The 21,770-nt window shown below is 40.9% G+C and overlaps 1 protein-coding gene across 6 annotated transcripts in view; it reads right to left on the bottom strand.

The window, feature by feature from the left end:
- Positions 1 to 1,347: 1,347 nt before the first annotated feature.
- APP (amyloid beta precursor protein) overlaps positions 1,348 to 21,770 on the bottom strand; it is a 244,591-nt gene continuing 224,168 nt past the window's right edge. For 3 of the 6 annotated variants that reach the window (XM_019729868.2, XM_019729863.2, XM_019729865.2), the window contains 4 exons: positions 20,737 to 20,790; positions 14,770 to 14,870; positions 11,811 to 11,957; positions 1,348 to 2,565 (listed from right to left, as the gene is read on the bottom strand). In XM_019729868.2, the coding sequence (XP_019585427.1) occupies positions 2,464 to 2,565; positions 11,811 to 11,957; positions 14,770 to 14,870; positions 20,737 to 20,790 (404 nt within the window). In that variant the 3' untranslated portion in view covers positions 1,348 to 2,463. The remainder of the gene's footprint in view (positions 2,566 to 11,810; positions 11,958 to 14,769; positions 14,871 to 20,736; positions 20,791 to 21,770) is intronic. The other 3 variants (XM_019729864.2, XM_019729867.2, XM_019729869.2) reach the window with 1 other exon arrangement.

Genomic DNA, 21,770 nt, shown 5'->3' with positions numbered 1-21,770 from the left:
TGGGACAATCATCCTATACTTTTGAGAAAGCTGGATTCCATTTCATTAGTGTCACTGGAAATATACTGCTCTATCAGGGCTAATTTTTACCCCATTAGCTACCTCTCTTTGGGTCAGGCAAAATCGAACTGTAGCTCATACATATAAATTGTCACGTGTTACACATCTTCATAGAACAGTCATGTCTAATTTGTTCTCATGAAGATAGGACATGCTCAGACGAGTTTCCACTGAGCCTGTTCATCTTGCATAGTGACATAAAATGATTTTGATCAATTTTCTGTGCTGTGTTTTAGTTTAAAAGGTTGCAATCCACAGTGAAAACGTGGTGGCTGACTGTCACGGTCACCTGGTACCAAGCACAACACTGCAAAAACACGAGTCGATGTGTTCTTAGACCTTTGAAATAATAGTTGTATAGGCTTCAAGTAAAAATCATGTACATATGACATTGTTTTAAAATATAGAGCAATGGTTCTCAAATAAGGGTGATTTTGCCCCGAGGGGCATTTGGCAATATCTGGAGACATTTTCCATTATCATCACTGGGAAGTGTCACTTGCATCTAGTGGGTAGAGACCAGGAATGTTGCTCAACAACCTGTAATGCTCAGGATAGCCCCCTACTCCCCAGAAATTATTCCCTTCAAAATGTCAATAATGCAGGGTTCAGAAATCCTGCTTTATAGAACTACCAGCTGGTCTTAATGTTTTTATTTCCCTGAAACTTTTCTCTTCATACCTTATTCAGGACTGTCATGGTCTGTCTGAATATGTGCCCCCCAAATTCCCATGTTGAAATCTTAATGCTCAATGTGATGACATTAGGAGGTGGGGCCTTTGGGGGGGGTGACTATGTCATGGGGGACGAAATCCTTGTGAACGGGATTGGTACCTGATAAAAGAGGTTCTGGAGAGGTCCCTTACTCCTACAATGTGAGGGTATAAGAAGTCTGCGACCTGGAAGAGCCTTACCCAAGCCTACTGGCACCCTGATCTGACTTCCAGTCTCCACAACTTTGAAAAATAAATTTCTGTTGTCTATAAGGCATCCAGTCAGGAGGATTTTGTTATAGTAGCAGCCTGAACGGACTAAGACACAAATTTGAGGACCAAAAAGATACATCAGCAAAGTACGTTGGACCCAATAAAACAGAATTAGGTCTACAAAGTATTTTATTAGCACCAGGAGATGCAGGTTAGTCCCAATTTCCTTCTCAAACTTGCAGCTAAGACATAATAAATATGGATGTCCACCATTAGATTACATTAGGTTTCTCCCTAGTTTTCAGATGACTAAATAACCACAAGGTTGTCACTATAAAATCATTCACACCAGAACAATGGCGCTCCTCCAAGAATGTATTTATTTACATGAAAACACCATTTTATACAAATTGAAATCTTAAAGAAGGGTTTGTCCAGGCATGCCTTCCCCATTCCCTGATTTTGTCCCCTTCCCCTTCCATTTTTGGTGTCACGAATAAAATGTTTTAGACTGGTTAAAGCAAAATGAATCTGCCTCTTTTCCCCCACCTAAAATTACTCTGAATATTTAATGTCCATTGTCATTCTTGAAAGAAAACTCTTGTCCAGGATTATTTTATTTAATTTATTTACGTAATACAGTGTAGAAAGCTATCATGGTCATAAGCAATGACTGTACAATCATCCTGCAGAAAATTTTGGGGGGGAATTCTTGGTAATTTGAGACCAGCAGAGCACTCCCTCCCCCCACCCCCCACCAAGAAAAGTGCTTACAATGAACAGGGATTCGTTTCTTTATCAAAGATCCAAAGATCCATGGACCAAAAAAATTTCAATTCTGAGCGCCTGATGTGTGCACATAAAACAGGCACAAAGGAATAAACGTATATCCTCATAATTCCTATATCACAAATATAGCAGAAGCAGCAATCTGTACAGTAAAATGCAATCATGGAAAAAAATTCTTTAAATCATTTGGAATACTTAAAAATGTTTAACTTTAAAATGCATAGTGATCAGAAAAAGAATACTTAGGCAAGAGAAGCAGCTACACTCCCACGTTCATCACATGAAGCATCCCCCATCGATTCTTAAAGCATATTTCAAGTAGGACTTAATTGGGTCACCAACCACAAGAATAATATACAACGGGCTAAGGGGCTACGTGATAAATAATCAGGAGAGAAATCTAATCATGCACTAGTTTGATACAGCTAAATTCTTTACAGTACACAAAACCCATTAATAATGTAGTGTAGAGACCAAAATGTAAAGAGAGAGAATACATTACTGATTTGTGTATTAATTCAAGTTCAGGCATCTACTTGTGTTACAGCACAGCTGTCAAAAGGCGATAATGAGTAAATAATAAAACGAAAGGGCTTGTTTTTTCCCCACATTATTCTATAAATGAACACCGATGGGTAGTGAAGCAATGGTTTTGCTGTCCAACTTCAGAGGCTGCTGCGGAGGTGGTCTAGTTCTGCATCTGCTCAAAGAACTTGTAAGTCGGGTTTTCGTAGCCGTTCTGCTGCATCTTGGAGAGGTGGCGCTCTTCTGGGGTCACAGCAGCGTCAACCTGAAAAGCAAGCACCAGAAAGACAGAGTAAAAAAAAAAAAGAAAAGCAACCCAATCTTTAAAAAGTGCACATGGAAAAGCTGTAAGAAGATATGGCGCACAGTACACTTCTTTTGCCAAGATTGCAGAACACCCACTATTTTCCTTTCTTTCTTCTGCACTGTCGGAGCTGAACGCCTGTGCCCACCAGTTACGCAGATGCTCCAAATAGCCACCAGGTGGCGCTTAAAAACCTTGACGTGCTGGCTGGGCTTGCAAAGTACTCATTGGTTGCTTCCCTAACTCAATAGTAGTAGTAACTGGATACATCTAGTGCGGAAAATATTTTTTTTTCTTCCTTGTTGGCTCAATAAAAGACAAAAAAACCACGATGGAAGACTGCTTTATTTGAAAGTGTGGTGGTAAACTAGGGAAAAAAATCCAAAAGTGTCATGAAGAAAAATTCAGCAAATTATATTGGGAGACACTCAAATCCAAATCTGGACTGTGTATCTTCCCATGTTTAGTTTAATTTGTCCCTGTTTTACTAATTTCAGTATGTTGATGACAGCTGAGAATCCTTCAATTAAAATAACGGTATATGTGTATCAAAGGTTCATTATTTGGCACAGAAAAAAGGCAAAATGCAGGAAGGACATGCAGTTCTAGATTACAGATGATTTTTTTTTTTTTAAATGAGCACTAACATACTATGTAAGTCTATCTGGCTAAAGGTTTAAAAGTAGATCCGCACTGTTGATGTGGTGCTTTATCTCTAAGATCAGGACAGCAGTTGTAAACTTCTTGTGCCCATTCCCCTCCGCCCCAACCCAACCCAACCCTCCTGCCCCCCCACTGTCAGGACAGAGCTGTGTGGGTCCATTTACTCTCTGCACACTGGGCAAGGTGTGTTTATCTCTATACTGTGGGGAGTGGCCCTTCAGGTTTCTAGTACATTTGTTGTATGGCTCACAGTGCACAGAAGACAGGAAATACTTAATTCTGCTGAATGAATAAAAGCTTAGTTTTGTTCTTCTTTAAAAATTTCTCTCCTGCAAAATCATTAGAAGATGAAGAGAACACACATTTAATCAGAACGAAGAAGCATATTTTCCAAAGAACAGTTAGGATGTAATGCACAGAAGATGGTTTTTCCTTCGAAGGGATACTTTCTATTCCACACATGATGAAACTGAGCTCCCCACACAATTTCCAGGAGAAGAATGCAGGCCTGTTCCCCACTGCTGAGTGTTGCAAAGCGACCTTCAGCTCCTTATGCAGTCCCCCTTCACTGACAGCCAATCTAGCATGGTTCTGACCCCACATTGCTATCCCACTGCAACCCAAGGCACACGAGCGGATGTGCTGGCGCTAAGACACCAGGCGTAGGAATGGAGCTGGATGTGGCACCATGACTAGACCACACTGTCTAATGAATAACTTAGACTAAAGGATTGGTGCAGTCATTATGGAAAACAGTATGAAGGTTTCACAATAGACTAAACATAGAACCACCATAGGACCCAGCAACTCCACTTCTGGGTATATATCCAAAGAAATGAAACCACGGTATCAAAAAGATATCTGCACTCCCATGGTCCCTGCAGCATTATTCACCATAGCCAAGACATGAAAACCTAGGTATCCATTGGCGGATGAATGGATAAGGAAAATGTGGCAGGCCCATGTGCATGCACACACACGATATTGTTCAGCCATGAAAAAGAAAAAGGAAATCCTGTCATTTGAAACCACATGGATGAGCCTTGAGGGCATTATGCTTAGTGAAATTAAACAGAAAAGGACAAAACTATATGATACTAATTATATATGGAATCCAAAATAACTCCCAAACTCATAAATGCAGTTTGGTGGTTGCCAGAAACAGGAGGTCGGGGTGGGTGAAGGTGGTCAAAAGGTACAAACTTCCGGTTATACGATCATTAAGTCCTGGGGATGTAACGTACAGCATGGCGACTATTGTTAACAACACTGTATTGTGTATTTGAAAGTAGCTAAGGGAGCAGGTCCCAAAAGTGAGGTGATGGGTATTGACTCAACTTATTGTGGTAATCATTTCAAAATATATACATGTATCAAACCATCATGTTATACTTCTAAAAACTAATAACTAATACAATGCATATGTCTATTATATCTCAAAACTGCAAGAGAAAAAATGATTTGTCAATATCATCTGGTTCCCCCATGGTCACTGAGTATGACCCCAAAGCCTAGGCCGATGGGTTCTTTTCTGTCTGGGCATGGGCTGGAATTACTGTCTTGGCTAATCCCAAGGCAGCGGGGGGTAGGAAGGTGTACAGCTCCCTCGTGCTGTCTATTGTGTCCTGAAGTTCCCATCCACGGAACATTCTGTCATCTTGTTAGAGTTGCCTGCATTTTCCTGCAGCAAGTCCCCAATCCTTCCAATGACAGGTCTGGGCATTTCCCCGTAGAACAAAGTCGCCAACAATCTCTTGTCAAGAGTCAGTACTCAGAGGGCACTGTTCAAAAGGACACTCAGCATCACTGTCCTTATGGGAATAATCAGAGCTCTTTCCCATCCGTTCCTCTGTTCTGCTCTGTTGTCAACAAATGAGGTCACCTAGCTTTAACTGGCCATTGTGTAATTAGCCACGGACTTATGAGTTAAACACCATCATTAAAGGTTAGCACCAGCAGAGAGATTTCACTCACTCTCCAAGTCGCTGGCCAGGACACAGCGTGTCTGCTGCAGTATGCTATTGAAACTTGGGCCTCTCTGTTCTGTGCCACCTCTTAACTGAGATTTCAAAGAACCCAGGTTAAAAAAAAAAAAAAAAAAATCTCGCAGCACAAAGCTGCTGTTTGAGTGTAGGGAAAAAAACCATAATGCTGCTTGATTGCTGACATATTATAGTTGTATCTCCTCCAGGAGCCGCATCAACCCTCACACTGGCTGTCAACAGCCATCTGCATTCATCAAGGGCCGAGGAACACCTGGCAATTTAATAGTTTATCTCCTCTTCAAAGTCCAAAGCCAAATGCTTTTGAGAGCCCTGCCAGAAATGTGAGGCTCAGAGGCTGGCATGCAATCCAGGCATCTAACGTTCCCGCCTTTTCATGGCCTCTTTCGTACTTGTAATCCTCTACCTTTGGCCACTGGGAGGGCAGCCAGTGTTCCGCCATTCCTGCAGTGGGTGCTTGGCCCTCAGACCTCAGAGGGCTAGGAAGCTACAGGAGAAAGGATTCTCTGCAAAAATGGCACCCAAGGAGTTTGGATTGCAGCTTTTTATCCCCAAGCCCTTGAAAGAGGACAGTGAAACACTGAATACTCATGTCCATGGATAAACTGAGCACTAAAGGAAGAGGGAGCTTCGGGGAAGGGGGAGCCTTCCTCGGCAGCAGGGCTCAGCGACCTGTCACTCGTGGCTAAGCGGCAGGACTGCTTGGCCGTCACGTGAGGGCCAGCCCATCACGACCCTGTGCAGACTGGGCCTCTGCACCGGCACCTCAGTATTATTTCCCTTAAAGCAGAGCTGGGGGAAGATGGAGCCTTGTTTGGGGTGCTTGTTTGGAAGGAATAACAGAACAATGAAGTCAGGGTCAGAATCCCCACCTGCACACGGGGCAGGAACAGCTGTCCCCTACCGAGATGAAATCACACAGGCTCCTGTCCTCTGAATATTCCCTCTCCCAACAGCAGACGGCAGCAGTCACTACTCGGAAGTCTTCGACTGGCTCTCGGTGCTGTGTCTTCAGCAGAGTCCCCGAGGTCCCCTGCACTGCACCCTGGTGTCACACTGTTGAGACACTCATTGCTGAGTCCACACAGCCCGATCTGCCTTGTTCTAATGGTCGTGGGTAGAACTTTCGAATACTCTTTGGCTAATGTCCTCTTCCTACTCCTTTCTCCCTGACCTTAACTCTTTGGAGCCATTTGTCCCTTCACTAAATCCATAGGAATTTATATAGCTCAACTATCACGCCTTAGGGATAAAATTCTATTTGGGTCTCCTCCATTTCCAGTTTTCCCATGTCGTCTCTAGTGTAGGTACTCTAAGCAAGCGAACACATTTTACTTTTATCCTGGATAGTACCCAGCAGGATGAGTGTTGACAGGTGTCCCTTTAATGAGTGGCACCAAGTTAGACTAAACCACAGAATCCCGACCCCGACGATTTTCTACGTCAGGTCATCGAGGTGGTAAGGAAGGGAGGATAGGAGAAACTAAAACGTACATAATGATGACAGAGCACAAGAACATCAAAGGAGCCAGTAATATGGGAAGGAAAATAAAAGCAAAGCAAAGAGCCACCAAGTGTTTGAGCCTCCACTCACCCCTCTTAGTGACCTGGTTTTCTGCTCAACTGCGTACACGTTCATCTCCTTCATTATAACTCCCTCTCTCTGTAAGCAGTTCCGTTGTTTAATGCCTACACGGAGTGCTTCTTCAGGCAGGCTCTGAACTCCTTTGCTATGCCTTTGTAATAATTTTTGATGCTTTCCTTTGGCCTTCCAATTCCTCTTCCTGTCGTTTGCTTCAAGCCATGTGCAGTGTGAGTACACTGTCACATGTTCTTATGTTTGTCTCCCATTTCACCTGACCATTCTGTCCAACTGCTCTACAACCCCTGTGTCAGTGGTGGGTACCTCCATCCTGGTGGGTCACCTACTTGCCAGGTAAAAAGGACCCCTAAGGACAGAGTCTTTTTATAATGTCACCAGTGTGAGGGCACATTCATCAGAAAAAGCTATATACTGTAACTCCATTAAAAAGCTAAATAAGCAACTCTCTGCTTATATATTTAGATCATGCATGAGATGACTGGGGGTGTGGGGAGACTTCTTGTATTCCAGTCATCAGACCTGTGAAAGAAGTTTTTTCCACCCTATAATCAGGGAATTTGTTCCCTCTGCTCCCTTAAATTTTTAAAATTGAAATATATTTAACATATAACATTATGTAAATTTAAGGTGTACAACATGCTAATTTGATACACTTATACCCTGTAATGTGATTGTCATTGTAGTGATAATTAGTACCTCTATCAGGTTAGAGAATTATCCTTTCTTTTTAGTGGTTGAAATAATTAAGTTCTAGTCTCTTAGCAAGTTTGATGATTACAATACAGCATTGTTGTCTATCATCAGTACACTGTGCATTAGGCCTCTAGGACTTATTTACTCCCTGTTGCAAGTTTGTCCTCTTAAACAACATCTGTCCTATCCTTCTACTCCGCTCCCCTTATTAAAAGTAAGGTTTCCATTTAGGAGGAGTGCAAAAAGGTACAATGTACATATTCTCAAATATCCAGTGTCAACTGAAAGCAGCTACTCACCAGAACCTAGCTACGGTCAGTGGGTTTTGCAGGACCCTATTAAAGCAGGAGCAGTGGTGGATAATTTAGCTGGCGCCAGGCTCTAATTCAGCCCCCAGAGGGGGTGGGCACATTGGGGAAACCGTGTAACCAAGGGCGACGGTGTCACCGGTTAAGGCACAAATAAAGCAGTCCTCTCCTTGGGATAGTGTGGTTAACGGCTTACAGAACGAATCTCTGGCCTTATGGCTAAGCAAACCATCAAATCAATGTTTATTGCTTATTTTTTTAAAAACCCAAACTAGCAACTGATCATTTCCAGCTGGCAACAACTCTAGGCTCGTTCTCATTTCTACATCTCTGTGATCTTCTTCTATAGGAATCTTTCCCTCTAAGAACGAGGCGCTTCCTGGAGACCAGGGCCTCACCATGATTTCTTCTTCACGCACGGATGGTGGAAAGTACGACTACATTCTGTCTGGCAGACATAGGCCAGTACAATTGGAAATACGCATTTATACGTTTTTGTTCTTAGTGAAGTAGGGTTACTCATTAATGAAGCAGGTTAATCAGAGCTGGCAATCACCTTCTTCCGGGTACTTGAGTGTTGAGAGCCTGCTAACTAGGCAGAGTGTTTGTAGGAAGATCACTTCCATTGAGTGTAGACTCTGGTAGGATCTGAGAGAAATGGGACTCTGAACCCCCACAACACTCTGTATCACCTGGGATGGGGGCGACAGCCTAGGTGCCTAGGCTGGGTTGCAGCTCTGTGTGCAAGTGCGAGCACCCCAGCTAGAGTATAACCTTGAGGGCAGGGATGGTGAACAGCACCTTAGATGAAGTTCTGGTCCAACTCTGCTCTACACAGCTCACCACAGCAATGGACAAAGTGAAGGCTGAGAAACACCAAACGAGGTGGACACTTACTCTAGAGATGTTTCTCGTTGCTCTCAAGTAGCTAGCAAAGGGAGTATGAAAAAAAGAGCTGAATAATCTCTTTACAATTTTGCTCCTTCAAGGATGGGTTAAAAATTACTTCCTTTTTTTCAGAATCGGTGTTGAAGTGTCAACTTCTTCTCTGATATTCTAAACCCAAAGAGGCTTTTCTTGGTAACCAAAAGAAATATTTAACCTAGGTAGCTATAAAAAAGGCCTAAAAGGCATAACCATAGATAACTAGTTATCTTGGAGACAAGAATGACCATTTTCTTCTCCCTACGGTTTGCTTAGACAGATAACTCAAAGGAAGGAGTGTTAACACCATGTATCAGTGAGTCTCAAAATTGACTGCACATCTGATTCAGTAAGGAAAAATTTCAACACTCAGATTCCCAGTGTCCCACTTGGAAAGTCTGGTTCCCTAGGTTTGGGGTAGGAACCTGGGACGTGTCCTTTCAGATAAGTACCCGCTAAGTCTCATGGACAACCACGGCAGACAGACCCTGCGAGAGTCTTCCTGTTCTGCCCAACATCACTGAGCTCCGTTATGGGCCAACTGTATCCCCCGAAATTCATATGTTCAAGTCCTAACCACCTGTATTGGGAAATAGGGTCTTTACAGAGGTACTTAAAGTTCAATGAGGTCATTAAGGGTAGACCCAAATCCAATACTGGTGACCGTCCTTACAAGGGGAGGAGATGAGGACACCGACATCCAGAGAGCGAAGACCATGTGAAGGCACAGGGAGGCCATGTCCAGGCCAAGGATAGAGGCCTCAGAAGAAACCAAACCTGCTGACAACTTGATCCCTGACTTCCAGCCTCCAGCACTGTGAGGAAATAAACGTCTGCTGTTTAAGCCACCCAGTCTGTGGCTTTGTTACAGCGGCCGAATAAACTAATACAGCAGGTCTTCGAATAATGTAGTTTCCTTTAACGTGGTTTCATGATAATGTTGAGATGCTGTAGTAACTTAGCTCTTGTTTATATTAACTAGCCAATTGTTAAAACTGGTTTTGTGATAGGTTGTTTAGCTTAAAGTTGCCTATCAATGATGTTAAGTGAGGAGGGCTCACTGCACAGGCTTTTGGCACTAAACCCAGGCACATTTAACTGCTGAAAAGGAAGCTGCCCCTTGATAGATTCTTCAGTCCAAGGCACATAAAACATACGACTCTATTACAGAAAATTAAAAGGGGCTTTTGAATTATTCAAGTATGAAAACACTTTTAACTCCAAACATGGAATTGAAAATTTAAAAAAATCGTTTTGAGTAGAAATGAGATCCACGGATGCTAATAATAATACATCAATAATACATCTTATGCTGTTTCAAAGGACACAAGCTTAGAAATACAATTACGAAAAGAGCAATTCCCCTCCCCCAAAATTGATGGCATTGTCATTGCTTATTTTAGGGTATCGCACTCTAGTCTGTCAATCACTCAGTTCTTTCACATCTTGCAACCTGTTTCCGGTTCATTCATTTCACTGCTCTTGAGCACATCCATGCCCATGTGGACAGGGAAAACAAGACAGAACCAGTTTCCATCAGCAGCTCCTGGAAACAAGTAGCCTGGAGATTTTAAGTGCTGAACAAAGTGAGGTTTCTGACTTCACCATGAATTTAATATATTTAAACAGCTCCTGCTCTGCTCCCCTATAAGCAAGAATGGTTTGGAACGCATTTCCTTGGGGTTGGTGAGAAGTGTAACTTGCTGGGAATATCTGAATTTTTCCTGATGGAAAAAAACAATGGAGAGGATGTGGGGAAATGTGTACTTTGACCTTGGCCCTACTTAGTATGACATTGGGTGAACACTTCTGTCTGGGTCTCTCTTTTCACCTATAAAATGAGAAGATCAATTTGATTGATCACTGAGATCTCTTTTAGCCCTAAAAATCTGATACCTCTCAAGATGTATTAAGAAACTGCAGATACCATAAGATTCCCTTCCCACCAACTGTATAGAGGGTGACAAAAAAATGCATACACTTTAAGATAGGAAAAAACTGTATTAAAATCGTAATACTCCAATATATACCAATAACAAAAGATGAATACAAGTCACGTTTGACCTCTGCAACTACAAGAGGTGCTCAAAGTGGTTACCACCAGCGTAATTTTAATACAGTTTTTTTTTCCTTTCTTAAAATGTGTATACATTTTCTGTGGCACCCTCTGTATTAAATGCATAAAAAGAACTTATTTGTACATTTTATTTTCCAATGTTTTGTCTCATGGGTTTCAGAAGTCATATTTGAACCTGGTCGCTTACACTCTTTTGTTGGTGTGACCCACTGCTTTTGTCTGTACACACTCTTGTCAGTCAGACTGGCCTCTGAGGAGAGTCTCAAGGAAGCAAAGCTGTGCAGCAACCATGACCATCACCAGTTGGTCTCTGCCTCTCTACTGCAACTACCCTAACAGCTTGAACAGCATGAATAACCTTGTATTTTCTGCTCAGCTGTTTGGTAGAATATGATTTTTTTGCAAAACTTGAAAGGTAAGACTCTTTATTGAAAATTATTATTTACTATTCCCTGGTTTTAGTTAGAGGTCAGATTATTTAAGACATGTGCACACATGCACACACACACGTACACACACACACACACAAATCCAGGAATAAATATGTTGAGGTTTAATTTTTGAAGAGGCAGCTTTCCACTTCCTTTTTCATTCTTAACTTTGGCTGTGTTTTTTTCTTCTTTTAAATGTTTGAGGATCACCACAATATTTTAAGCCAGGCATTATCATTAATAGTATTTTGATATTTCAATACCAATTTAAGAATTTGGTGTAGCAGTGTACAACCTCAATGCCCTGATTATAGTATTTATAAGTCAGAATGAATAAACAACAAAGAAAAGAGCTGCAACTTGAGTTCCATGCAGGAATATGGATTTTGTTTTTTTTTCAAAGAAGAGATACTTGGATGGCCCTTTGTCTAACGCCAAGCAAAAACATTCCCCGGTCACCTTTCTTTAACTCCCACTTGCAAACATGCTGCCAAGTTTACCTACCTCCACCACACCATGATGGATGGACGTGTACTGTTTCTTCTTCAGCATCACCAAGGTGATGACAATCACCGTTGCTATGACAACACCGCCCACCATGAGTCCAATGATTGCACCTTTGTTTGAACCCACATCTTCTGCAAAGAACACCTTGAAAACAAATCAAGAAAAGGGATTGTAAGTGTAGGAGTCATTTGCATGAGGTACGTGAAAAGTTTTAGTATAGTCAGGATGTATCTTACGCTGGTCACGCCATTATTTGATGCTTATCTGAAAAAAAAAAAATCACACATTCTGCTCACTAAGAATGACATCTGTAGTCTATAGAACAGTGTACAACGTGTGGCTTCCCCAGTTCCAGGAAGTCCACTTTCCCCCACGTGTCCCTAGAGAGGCAAAACAGAAGCCAAGAGGCCCCTGAAACACTTTGACAGGTGGGAAATTTGGTGAGAGGTGGGACGGTAGCCCTTGGATCTATCAAAAGTTGTAAAGACACGAATCATGGTTATAAAAGGAGGTCAGCGTTTTCCCAGGCACAGCAGGTTTAAAAATGGGAGACCTGATGCATGGTCACTATGCTTCAGGTGCTTTTCAAACCCACAGATGTCCTCATTTCCTTAGAGGGGCATTAATACATAGGAACAAGCATTCTGAAACAAAGGAATTAAACAGAAGAAAAGAGATGTCGTGTTATCTACTTTTATCCACAGTAATTCAGTAGGGCACTAATTAACCTTAAAAAGCATAATGCATAAAAGCCAGTTATTTCAAAGGGAAATAGTAGGCAACAAGGTAAGAATTTTAATAGTCACACATAACTCATGCTTTCTTACTATGTTATCTCCAGAATCCCAACTAAAAATGTCGCTTGAATTTGCTGTTTATATACATTAATTATAAAAGTATTTGGAGGCCATTGTAAAAAAGAAATTTATTCAGTGGGATAAATATATTGTACTATGTTCCTTCATATTGTTTATAAAAGCCAGTCATTATTTTTCAAATTTATCTACTTAAATGGAACTATAAAAGCACACTGCAACTCATGTCATCTTGTTATGTAAAGAGATGATCTCATGCCAGCTCATTTGGCCAAAGACTACTAAACATATACCACATCTGCCATATAAATTAATGAAAATAATTCCCTAAAAATTCTTGTGATATAATCTTGATAGTAAAATGACCAATTTTCATAACTAAAACTAACATCCTAGCAATCTGAAAAGGCAATTATAATATATAGCCAAAAAAAGCAAATTTCTAAGCGTTTTACTCATGGCGTATTTGCAACAAAATTAGAAACTGTTCATCATGATTCCCCTTTCTAAACAAATATGCTAGCTCAACATATTTATAAAAAGCAAAATCATTAATTAGCTAATCATACAAGTGTGAGGTAATCAGGAATAAATGCAAGTCTGGACATCTTCCCATGTCTTTATGAAAATACTGTAATTTTGTAATATTCAATGCACTAATTATAGTGCATTATCTTATCAACTAGTTCAGCAGAGGGAGCTGATTCTCCTAATTGCTGCCACTGCCATTTGTCACTGTCGCATTACAGGAGTTCGTGTAATTTCGGCGGTGGACTTTTATGACACAGGCACCAGAAAACGCAAATCTGCACATTAATCTTCTTCAGGCCCGGGCCCCGCCAACCCCACCTTTGCAGCAGGTCCCCCAGATTTCCTTTTAACCTCTTTAACATGGGCAAGTTAATCCAGTATCAGTTATTATAAAGTCAGGGGCGCTCTTGTTCTTTAGCCAGAACAAGAGCGCCCCTGATTTTATAATAACTGATACTGGATAAACCTGCCCATGAAAATCACGCCCCAAAAAGCTAAATGCCCTTTGACAAAAAAGATTATGGGAGTTGAAATGCAAATCTAAATCTCAAGTCAGTTTTTGATTTGCTCCAATTATTTAAAAGGAAAAAGAGGCATAAGTCATACTATGAAGGCATTTCTGTGGGGAGTTAATACTTGGATGTACAAATTTTATTTATAAATTTTGGAAAGACAGATTCCCCTTGAAAGAGAGAAAAGACACACACATACACACAAAATAAAATGAAAATAAGTTCGTGAGCGTGAGTACTTCTCAAGCATAATTATCATGAGGATTTTATTACCATTTCTTGTTCACCACTGAACATGTAATAAAATTGTCCTCTTAATTATTTAACCCCCTTACTGTTCTTACTGATAAATGGAGGGAACCCAAACATAATGCAGGATCTGATTTATCTGAAGCTTTTGGTAAAGGATTTTTATATAAGGACTAGAGTTGCCTGTAAAGGAGGTGGCTGCTTTTTTATTTACTCCAATTCTAACATTAGGGGGGAAAAAAGGTGCATGGGGGGTTGATTTAATCTGAAAAATAAGCTGCCCAGCCTGTTAACGAGCAGCACTGCTGGCAACATCCTGCTCACCTCCTGCCTCCACTCACCCGGGTAGAGACCCAAATATCCTAGCCAAGATCCTACCCCTCCAGGAGAACTTAACACGTGGGAGCTGGGGGAAGACCGGAACAAAGGATGAAAGGGCGTGATGAAGTAAAATGGAGAGTCACAAACGTGCACTTAAGCGAATGGTCATAAAAAGCGTTTTGTGAAACCAAGGAGTGTTCACATGCATTTGAGATTTTGATCCTTCAAATAAATCTATTATAAACCTGGTTTCCTAAAAAAAGTAGAATGGAGGTTAATTTAAATGGCTCCTACAATCGACATTAATTCTACGTTAAGCCCTCTGTGGGCTTAGCTGCCTTCGAGACACAAAGAACTTCTATATAAAGATCTTCTTTTGCTTTTCTGCATGGTTTCATGACAATTCCATAAGCAGATGTTTTATTTTTGTTTGTATCTTTTCCTTAACTGGATTTCTGGCACAGGATGGACAAGATTTAATCAGTAATTTGGCAAACAGTGGCAGGAAGAGGTAAATTATTTACATACCAGTTTTTGATGATGAACTTCATATCCTGAGTCATGTCGGAACTCTGCATCCATCTTCACTTCGGAAATCTCTTCTGTCTTAATATTTGTCAACCCTGAACCTGCATTGTACCATAAGCATTACACCATAATTAAAATGCATTCATTTTATTGATAAACGTTATAACACAAAGGTTACTAACAACTTCTTTCTAGGCCTGAAGTTAGATGAAAATAAATTAATGACATTCTTCAAGAAAAATGACACCCTGTATTTAAATCTGAACCACTACCTATTTTAAACAAAAAACAGATTAAAGGTGAAAGAAATCTGAAGTTAAGGCTTCTACTGCTTTTAAACACATGTGGGGAAAAACAGAAGTTAAATGCTAGCTGAAGGGTTGGCATGGGTTTGTTCCTGGAATATGCTGGCTTCGTTTAGAAACTTATTGTTTAAGTCTTTTTCATGCACTGTCATTCCTTTAGAAAAAATAATAAAAGCCTCTAAAAGTGAGCATTAATAATCTGGTAGAACAGAACTGCTACTTTGGGGCTTTGTTCCAATTACAAATAAATTATGTTCATGTATCGATGTAGTGAAGCATTGTAAAAATCCATTTATTAAGTGATTTAGTTGTAGATAGAGCATATCACTGGCTCAGTTGCTGAATAAAGAGCTGCAATACGTATTTTTAAAAAATGCTTCTTTGGGACTTACCGACTCTTCCTTCTCTATAAATTTGTGTATGATTCTTACACTAATTGTTATAATGAATTTCATTTTTCAAATAATAATACAAAGCTTAAAAACAAAATACAAAGTTATTTTTAAAACAAAAACTGAAAGTACAAAGTGTAAGTTTCTACACTGCAGTATTTAAGTGTCAAAAGTCAGAATTTTAGGATGAGAAGGGCTTTCAAAATCATTTCCTCTCCCATGTTCCCAACCAAGGGTCAGCTTTCAACTGCTGCTTGAACAAAAAGGAATATAGCAGTTTGCCTCCATTTCTGGATAGCTCTGCCTACTAGAACGACCTTTCTTACATGAAAACAAATCAGTTTCCCTGTTACCTGTTCAGCACCTGTTCAGAATAAGCCTAAACCCTCCTCCCACTTTATAGCCTTGGACAGATCAGATGCCCAAGGACAGACATCGTGTTCCCGCTGATTCTCCTCTTACTCAGACTCCACATTCCCAGTTCCTTCAGCTCCCATGGGACCCAATCTCTTGCTCTTTTAGTCACTCTTACCGTCTTGTCTACAAGGCGCTGTGAAACCTGTCACACACCTGGCTGAGACAGAAAAGCACAATGTCCACAGCATATCATATGTTGGTCTAACTGCACAGCCCACACAAAAAGAAAAGGAGGATAACTGGACAAGACCTTGGGTAGCCATGCTGGTCATGACATATCACTGATTCCTTGTCCAGTTGCTCACAGAGCTTCAATTTAATACCCTACCCAAAAACAGACCCAACATCAGTATCAATCTACACCTGGCTTGTAGATTGTGATGCTATTTTCTCTCCCTCCTGCCTGTCAGAACTACATTTTCTTATCCCTATCTTCCCAGCTCTTCTGCTCTGCAGCATTCCACAAAGATCATGGACAGTAGTTCTGATTTCACCCTCAAGTTCTCTTAGCTTGCCATTTATCAGGGTCATAAGGACTTGAACTTGGGTAGAGAGGGGTGACAGTTTTAAAACATATCCAAAAATTTGTTGACCCTCCTCTCTTCAAGAGGTGGGACTTAATTCCCTTTTCATGAGTGAGGACAGGATGTAGTGGCTTGCTTCTAATGAATGGAATATGGCGAAAGTAATGGTGGATGACTTCTGAGACTTGGTCAGAAGAGGCACGGTAGCTTCCTTTTCATTCTGTCCCTTGGTCTGAGGAAAGCCAGCGGCCATGCTGTGAGGACACTCAAGCAGCCCTATAAAAAGGTTCACGTGGTGGGGTCCGGCAGTCACCTGCCAACAGCCGTGTAGGTGAGCCATCTTGGAAACAGCCCCAGCAGCCCCAGGCAAGCTTCAAGTGCTCAGATGACAGAGCTTTGGGGGAGATGCCTTGACTGCAACCTGCTGACAGACCTTGAGCTGGAAGCACCCAGCTGAACCATGCTTGAAATCCTGAGCATTATAGGAATTGTAAGAAACTAAGTGTTTGTTGTGTGAAGTAGCTATGTTATGGGGTTATTTGTGACACGGCAATCGATAATACAGGAGGCTAGTGATTTCCTTTCTTGATCTATCTTGAGTTTTAATTTCCTTTTATCAGAGGGTCATTCTCTTGAATATAAATGCAAAAGACAGTTTCCCTTTTCTCTTAACTGGTCCTTTTACTGACCTCCCCAAACCCCCACCACGCCCTGCACTGGTTTCTCACCCTATCTTGAGAGTTGCCGGGCTCTCTATTTTTATTTATTTTCTTGTTTTAAATTATTAGCATTTTCTCCTAAGTTTTACCTCATTGGGCCTCTAATATTTCTGATACTAATTTTTATTGGGCCGTGACACTAACACGCTTTTATTTCTTACTGGTTGTTTATTTTTATCTTTCTACAAGCCCTTTTAAATCTGATATGCTTGTAGAACCACAGTGATTTCTTTATACTTCACTCCTTTTCTGTCATCAGGTTCTAGCAATGCAATAGTTAAAATTACATTTCTGAGATTTTTCAGAAAACTCTTTTGAATAGTCTTTTCTTTTAGCTTTATGAGACCACATAATCACATCAAAAAATAAGTAAAGAATGAGCTCTCCACTCAAAAATGTAAAAGCCCACACTATTTCTGAAAAAATACCAATAGTTTTGATCACCAAAAAAATTCAAATCCATGTATCAAGTCAGAACAACAGATAATTATAGCTTAATGGTTTATGAGACTCTCAGCAGAAAGAGTTCTTGCTATTTCCTTTTTGTACAGCATGTATAGTCCTTTAGTGAAAAGACTTTCTATACATTAAACCAATCTCACTAAAAGGGGAGAGAAATTAATAAGTTTGAACATAGGGATAATAAGCTGATATTGTATGTAATGAAATGTGATAGATTTAAATAAATCTCATGGATTTTTGCTTATAGGCTCAGTAGATGCATTTTGTGAGTTGTGCTAATTCCATTTTAAGCCCTAGTGTGACTCAGTTCTTAAATCACGGTGAGTGAGGAGAGAGCCTGTTGTTTATTTGAGGGAGGAGGGAGGCACGTCCTTCATGAAACCTCTCCCATGGCTTGGGGTCAAGGACCTGGTTTCTTTATTAGAACTGGAAAGGGTGGTAATAAATTATAGTGGAAAGAGTGAACCCTGTGAAGAGGTGCTAATGTATTTTTCTTCTTTATTCTGGTCAAATGATGTAACTTGTCCTTCAGAGCCTATTTTGCTCTGGAAATAAGCTAAGGGGACTAGCGGTAGTAGCCAGTGTGCTCAGAAATCACCCCTGATATTGCTGTGCTCCCTACCTGACTATCCTCGAAAAGTACCAGTGCCCTGGTATTTCAGATACGAAAGTCAAGGAGAAGCCCTTTTCCTTAGTCGTGATTATACAAAAACCCTTTCTTTACTTGTTTCAGAAGGACAACAGTGATTATTCAAAAACAATGCCATCACCTGAATGACATGGTATGACAATCCTGGGAAGGGTTTCAAAGTTTGGGAAATCTAAAGATATCATTTGGCACATTATACTCCAACATGCAGTCTTAAAAAGAAACCCAAACTAACGCTACAAAATGGGGAAGTTGGTGTAAATGCTTGACAGAGTCACTATAAGCTCAAAAATATAGTCGTAAATCTCCCAGCAAATAGAGCGTTTCATAAACATACCTTAACTAGAATCTTCCTCACTTCGTGTCTGAGCACTTTCCCAGTTATGGCCTTCTTCTACTGGGGGAACCCAAGCCTCACAAAGAATAATCTTGGCCTAAGCCATTCCCTCATCTGTACAGGATTATTCCCTGCTTCTTTGCCCATGCATGTGCTTTAAACCGTTCAAAGCCCTTCTCGAAGCTCATCTCAGGCAAGTGCCCAGTTAACACACCCCTTTGTTAGTACCTATCAGCTCCCCTCACAGACATCCTGGTTTATACTCCCTGCCTTTCCAATTGCATCTCATCCTTCTAAATATGCAAATTGTGTATTCCTTTATCACATTTCAAGCTCCTGAGAGCAGGGAACTTATTTAATTTCTTTCTACTCTCCACAGCATTTAGTGCATCGATCTTCGTGAAGTATCAAAATGAAATATTGCTATTGTTACAACAAAGACTTGAGATAGTCCTTCCTTCCTTCTGTACATTACCTCTAACTATTCTCTAGCTCTTCCCTTGGAACAGTATGCTATTGTTTGGCAATATATGGAAAATTCCTTTTCATATTAGATTTTTTTTTAAAAAAGAAAAAAAAAATAGACAGTGGTGGTGTCCCCACTTCTTGGATATTTCAATCAGAACATATCGGCCCAGAGTTTCCTATGTAGGACCTTAATAAAATTGGACAAATGCATACTTTGAATTCACATTGTATGCTTGCAATTGAAAAGCATCTCTTCTTTTAAAAATAACGTAGGGAACACCACGAAAAAAATGGCCTAAGGCAAATGACCACCCTGGGCTAGTCTTGGTTGCAGTTAGAATGAAACTGACCCTCAGCCTTAGGACCCACCTGTGGGCCGAACAGGATGTGAGTGTCAACTGTTGGCTCCTTGAAATTCACTTGTGTGACACTGGCAATAAGGAAGACATTCAGAGAGTCAAAGCTGTGTCTGACTTACTATAATTTAAGTCCCTCTGAAAAGCCCTGCAGGCAGAGATTCATAAAGTCAACGAAATCAGCTGTCAAGATGTGTCACTCCACTGTCCCCGCTGGACTGTGAATCACAGCACAGAGGCATGAAGACACCACAAGTCAGACTCTGAGTTCTCATCAATGACTGTGGTTGGGGACAGCAGTGGCCCGAGCCTGCACTGGCATTGAGAGGCAGGGTCTGCTCCTAGCCCCACAATAATTGTATCTGAACCAGGGGGCCTCCGTGTGTCAACATCTTCAAGTGAGGTTAATTTCCTATTCCTTGATTATTGCAGGGGGACATTATGCAGATAAAGAAAATAAACACGGAAAGGTGTGCCTTGTTACCAGAATACACAGATTTGTCAATTCAGTAACTTTTCTCCTCTTTTTGAGTCAGTGAAAACATGGGCTATCGATTGTCAGCTGGATGAGGTGCATGGAGTCAAAATCTCACATGTATGTGCTTCTGGTATGACATTATTCTCAAAGCTAAGTATGAGACATAGACAACTATAGAACAAAGAGTGAAAAAAACATTTCTGCTTAATGCTTGGGAAACTATATAAAAAAAAGAAGTATCCGTTTTGGTGTTCATGGGAATTTTAAGCAGTATGAAAAATAAAGGACGTGTACACAAAATGATGCATGTACATCTGTTGGGTCATTTTAGCCACTCATTGAGAATGAGTCTACACAACCCACAAAAGAAAAAATGTGACTGTGGCCGGGCTATGGAGATACTCCAAGTCTGATCTTTTTAGAAAGTCACATGTCCTTAAGGAACTGATGGAGGTCTGAGCCCAGTTCAGTTAGACAAGGAGCTGCCCATCATAGTAACCAAGTTGCCACTAGACAGTCTGCATCTGTGTGGGTTTCCATTTCTGAGGACAGACAGCCTCTATATAACCCTTTCCACTAAAAATAAGATGAAGGAAAAAAAAAAGTTGGAAGGGCTGTCTTTTATTGTTTGAAAAGGAAAACTCAGAAAGAAAAAAAAAACACACGAAAACAAACCAAAAACCAAGAAAAGAAGTGTAAGGAAAAGCCAAGGGAATTCTAAAAAGGGTGGTTTGCACGGTCATTTCAAATTCTATTTCTCAATAGTTGAACTTCAGCGAGGCTAATAATGAGGAAAGGGGATGGCATCTGCTCAAGCTCAAGCGCAAGATGCTAAGAGGTCAAAGGTAACCGGGTTATACCTGGTCGAGTGGTCAGTCCTCGGTCGGCAGCGGGGCGGGCATCAACAGGCTCAACTGGGCACAGGAAGCAAGAGACACGGAAAGCAAACAAGACAAATCAAGATGGTAAGTTGTGGCTCCTGAACAGAGCAGGGAAAAGCATGAGCAATACACAAGTTATAAAAAAGGAGCAGCGAGAGAAGAATCGCAGTGAGTTAATCCTGAGCATCAAGGAGTGGGCGGGGTACCACTTCAAAAGGCTTATCGCTATTGATGTGCCAATCCTACTCCTTAGTTTTCCCGTAAAAGCATTCACCAGGATTCACAGCAACATCAAAGCAGAGAGGCTGCAGCGGGCGAGGGATTTTTCTCTCAGCGAGTTTAGAGATAGTTTCTTGGCTTTTGATTAGAAATAAAATATATTATACCCAGTCCAGAAGAACAATCTTAAAGATATCTGCTTTTACCACTGTCCAACCTTGTCTTATTTTACAGTTAATTAACTACAAAAGGCCTCCGTTAAATCCTCAGGGAAACACAAATATGAATTTATCGGGAGAGGCAAGTTTCGCCACACAATCTCCCAAATAAAATCAAGTCCGTCTCAAGTTTGAGGGTAAAAGAGGTAAACCAGCAAGTGAGTCAGTGAGTCTCTCTCCCCCGCTCCCCTGTCCCTGTTTGGTTTCTATTTAATAGGTGACATACAGGTGAAATGCGAGTATTTCTTGTCACATTTGTTGACTTCCACACTTTTCCCTTTGTGAGTATTCTGGGTCCGGCCCCCAGAAAACAGTGCAAGCAGAACAACAGAGTGCACTATTGTTTACCATGAGCTGCAATTTCCAAAATGCTTCCGTTTCTCAGAAAATATGAACTTGAATTTAAACACTGGTCTTCAAAGAAACAGGCAAGGGAGAGAAACAAAACTTTTAGGCTTAATCAATGGACACGAGGCAAATGAAGCCGAGAAAGGGGGAAAAGTCTCTTCAGTAAGGTCTGAGACATAGGAAGGTGAGGAAAAGGAAGCAAATGTGTCCATGGGAAGCTTACGAGGT

The sequence above is a fragment of the Rhinolophus sinicus genome, linkage group LG01 (assembly GCF_036562045.2).
Source record: "Rhinolophus sinicus isolate RSC01 linkage group LG01, ASM3656204v1, whole genome shotgun sequence".
Taxonomy (NCBI): domain Eukaryota; kingdom Metazoa; phylum Chordata; class Mammalia; order Chiroptera; family Rhinolophidae; genus Rhinolophus; species Rhinolophus sinicus.
This window is presented reverse-complemented; position numbering and strand designations above follow the sequence as displayed.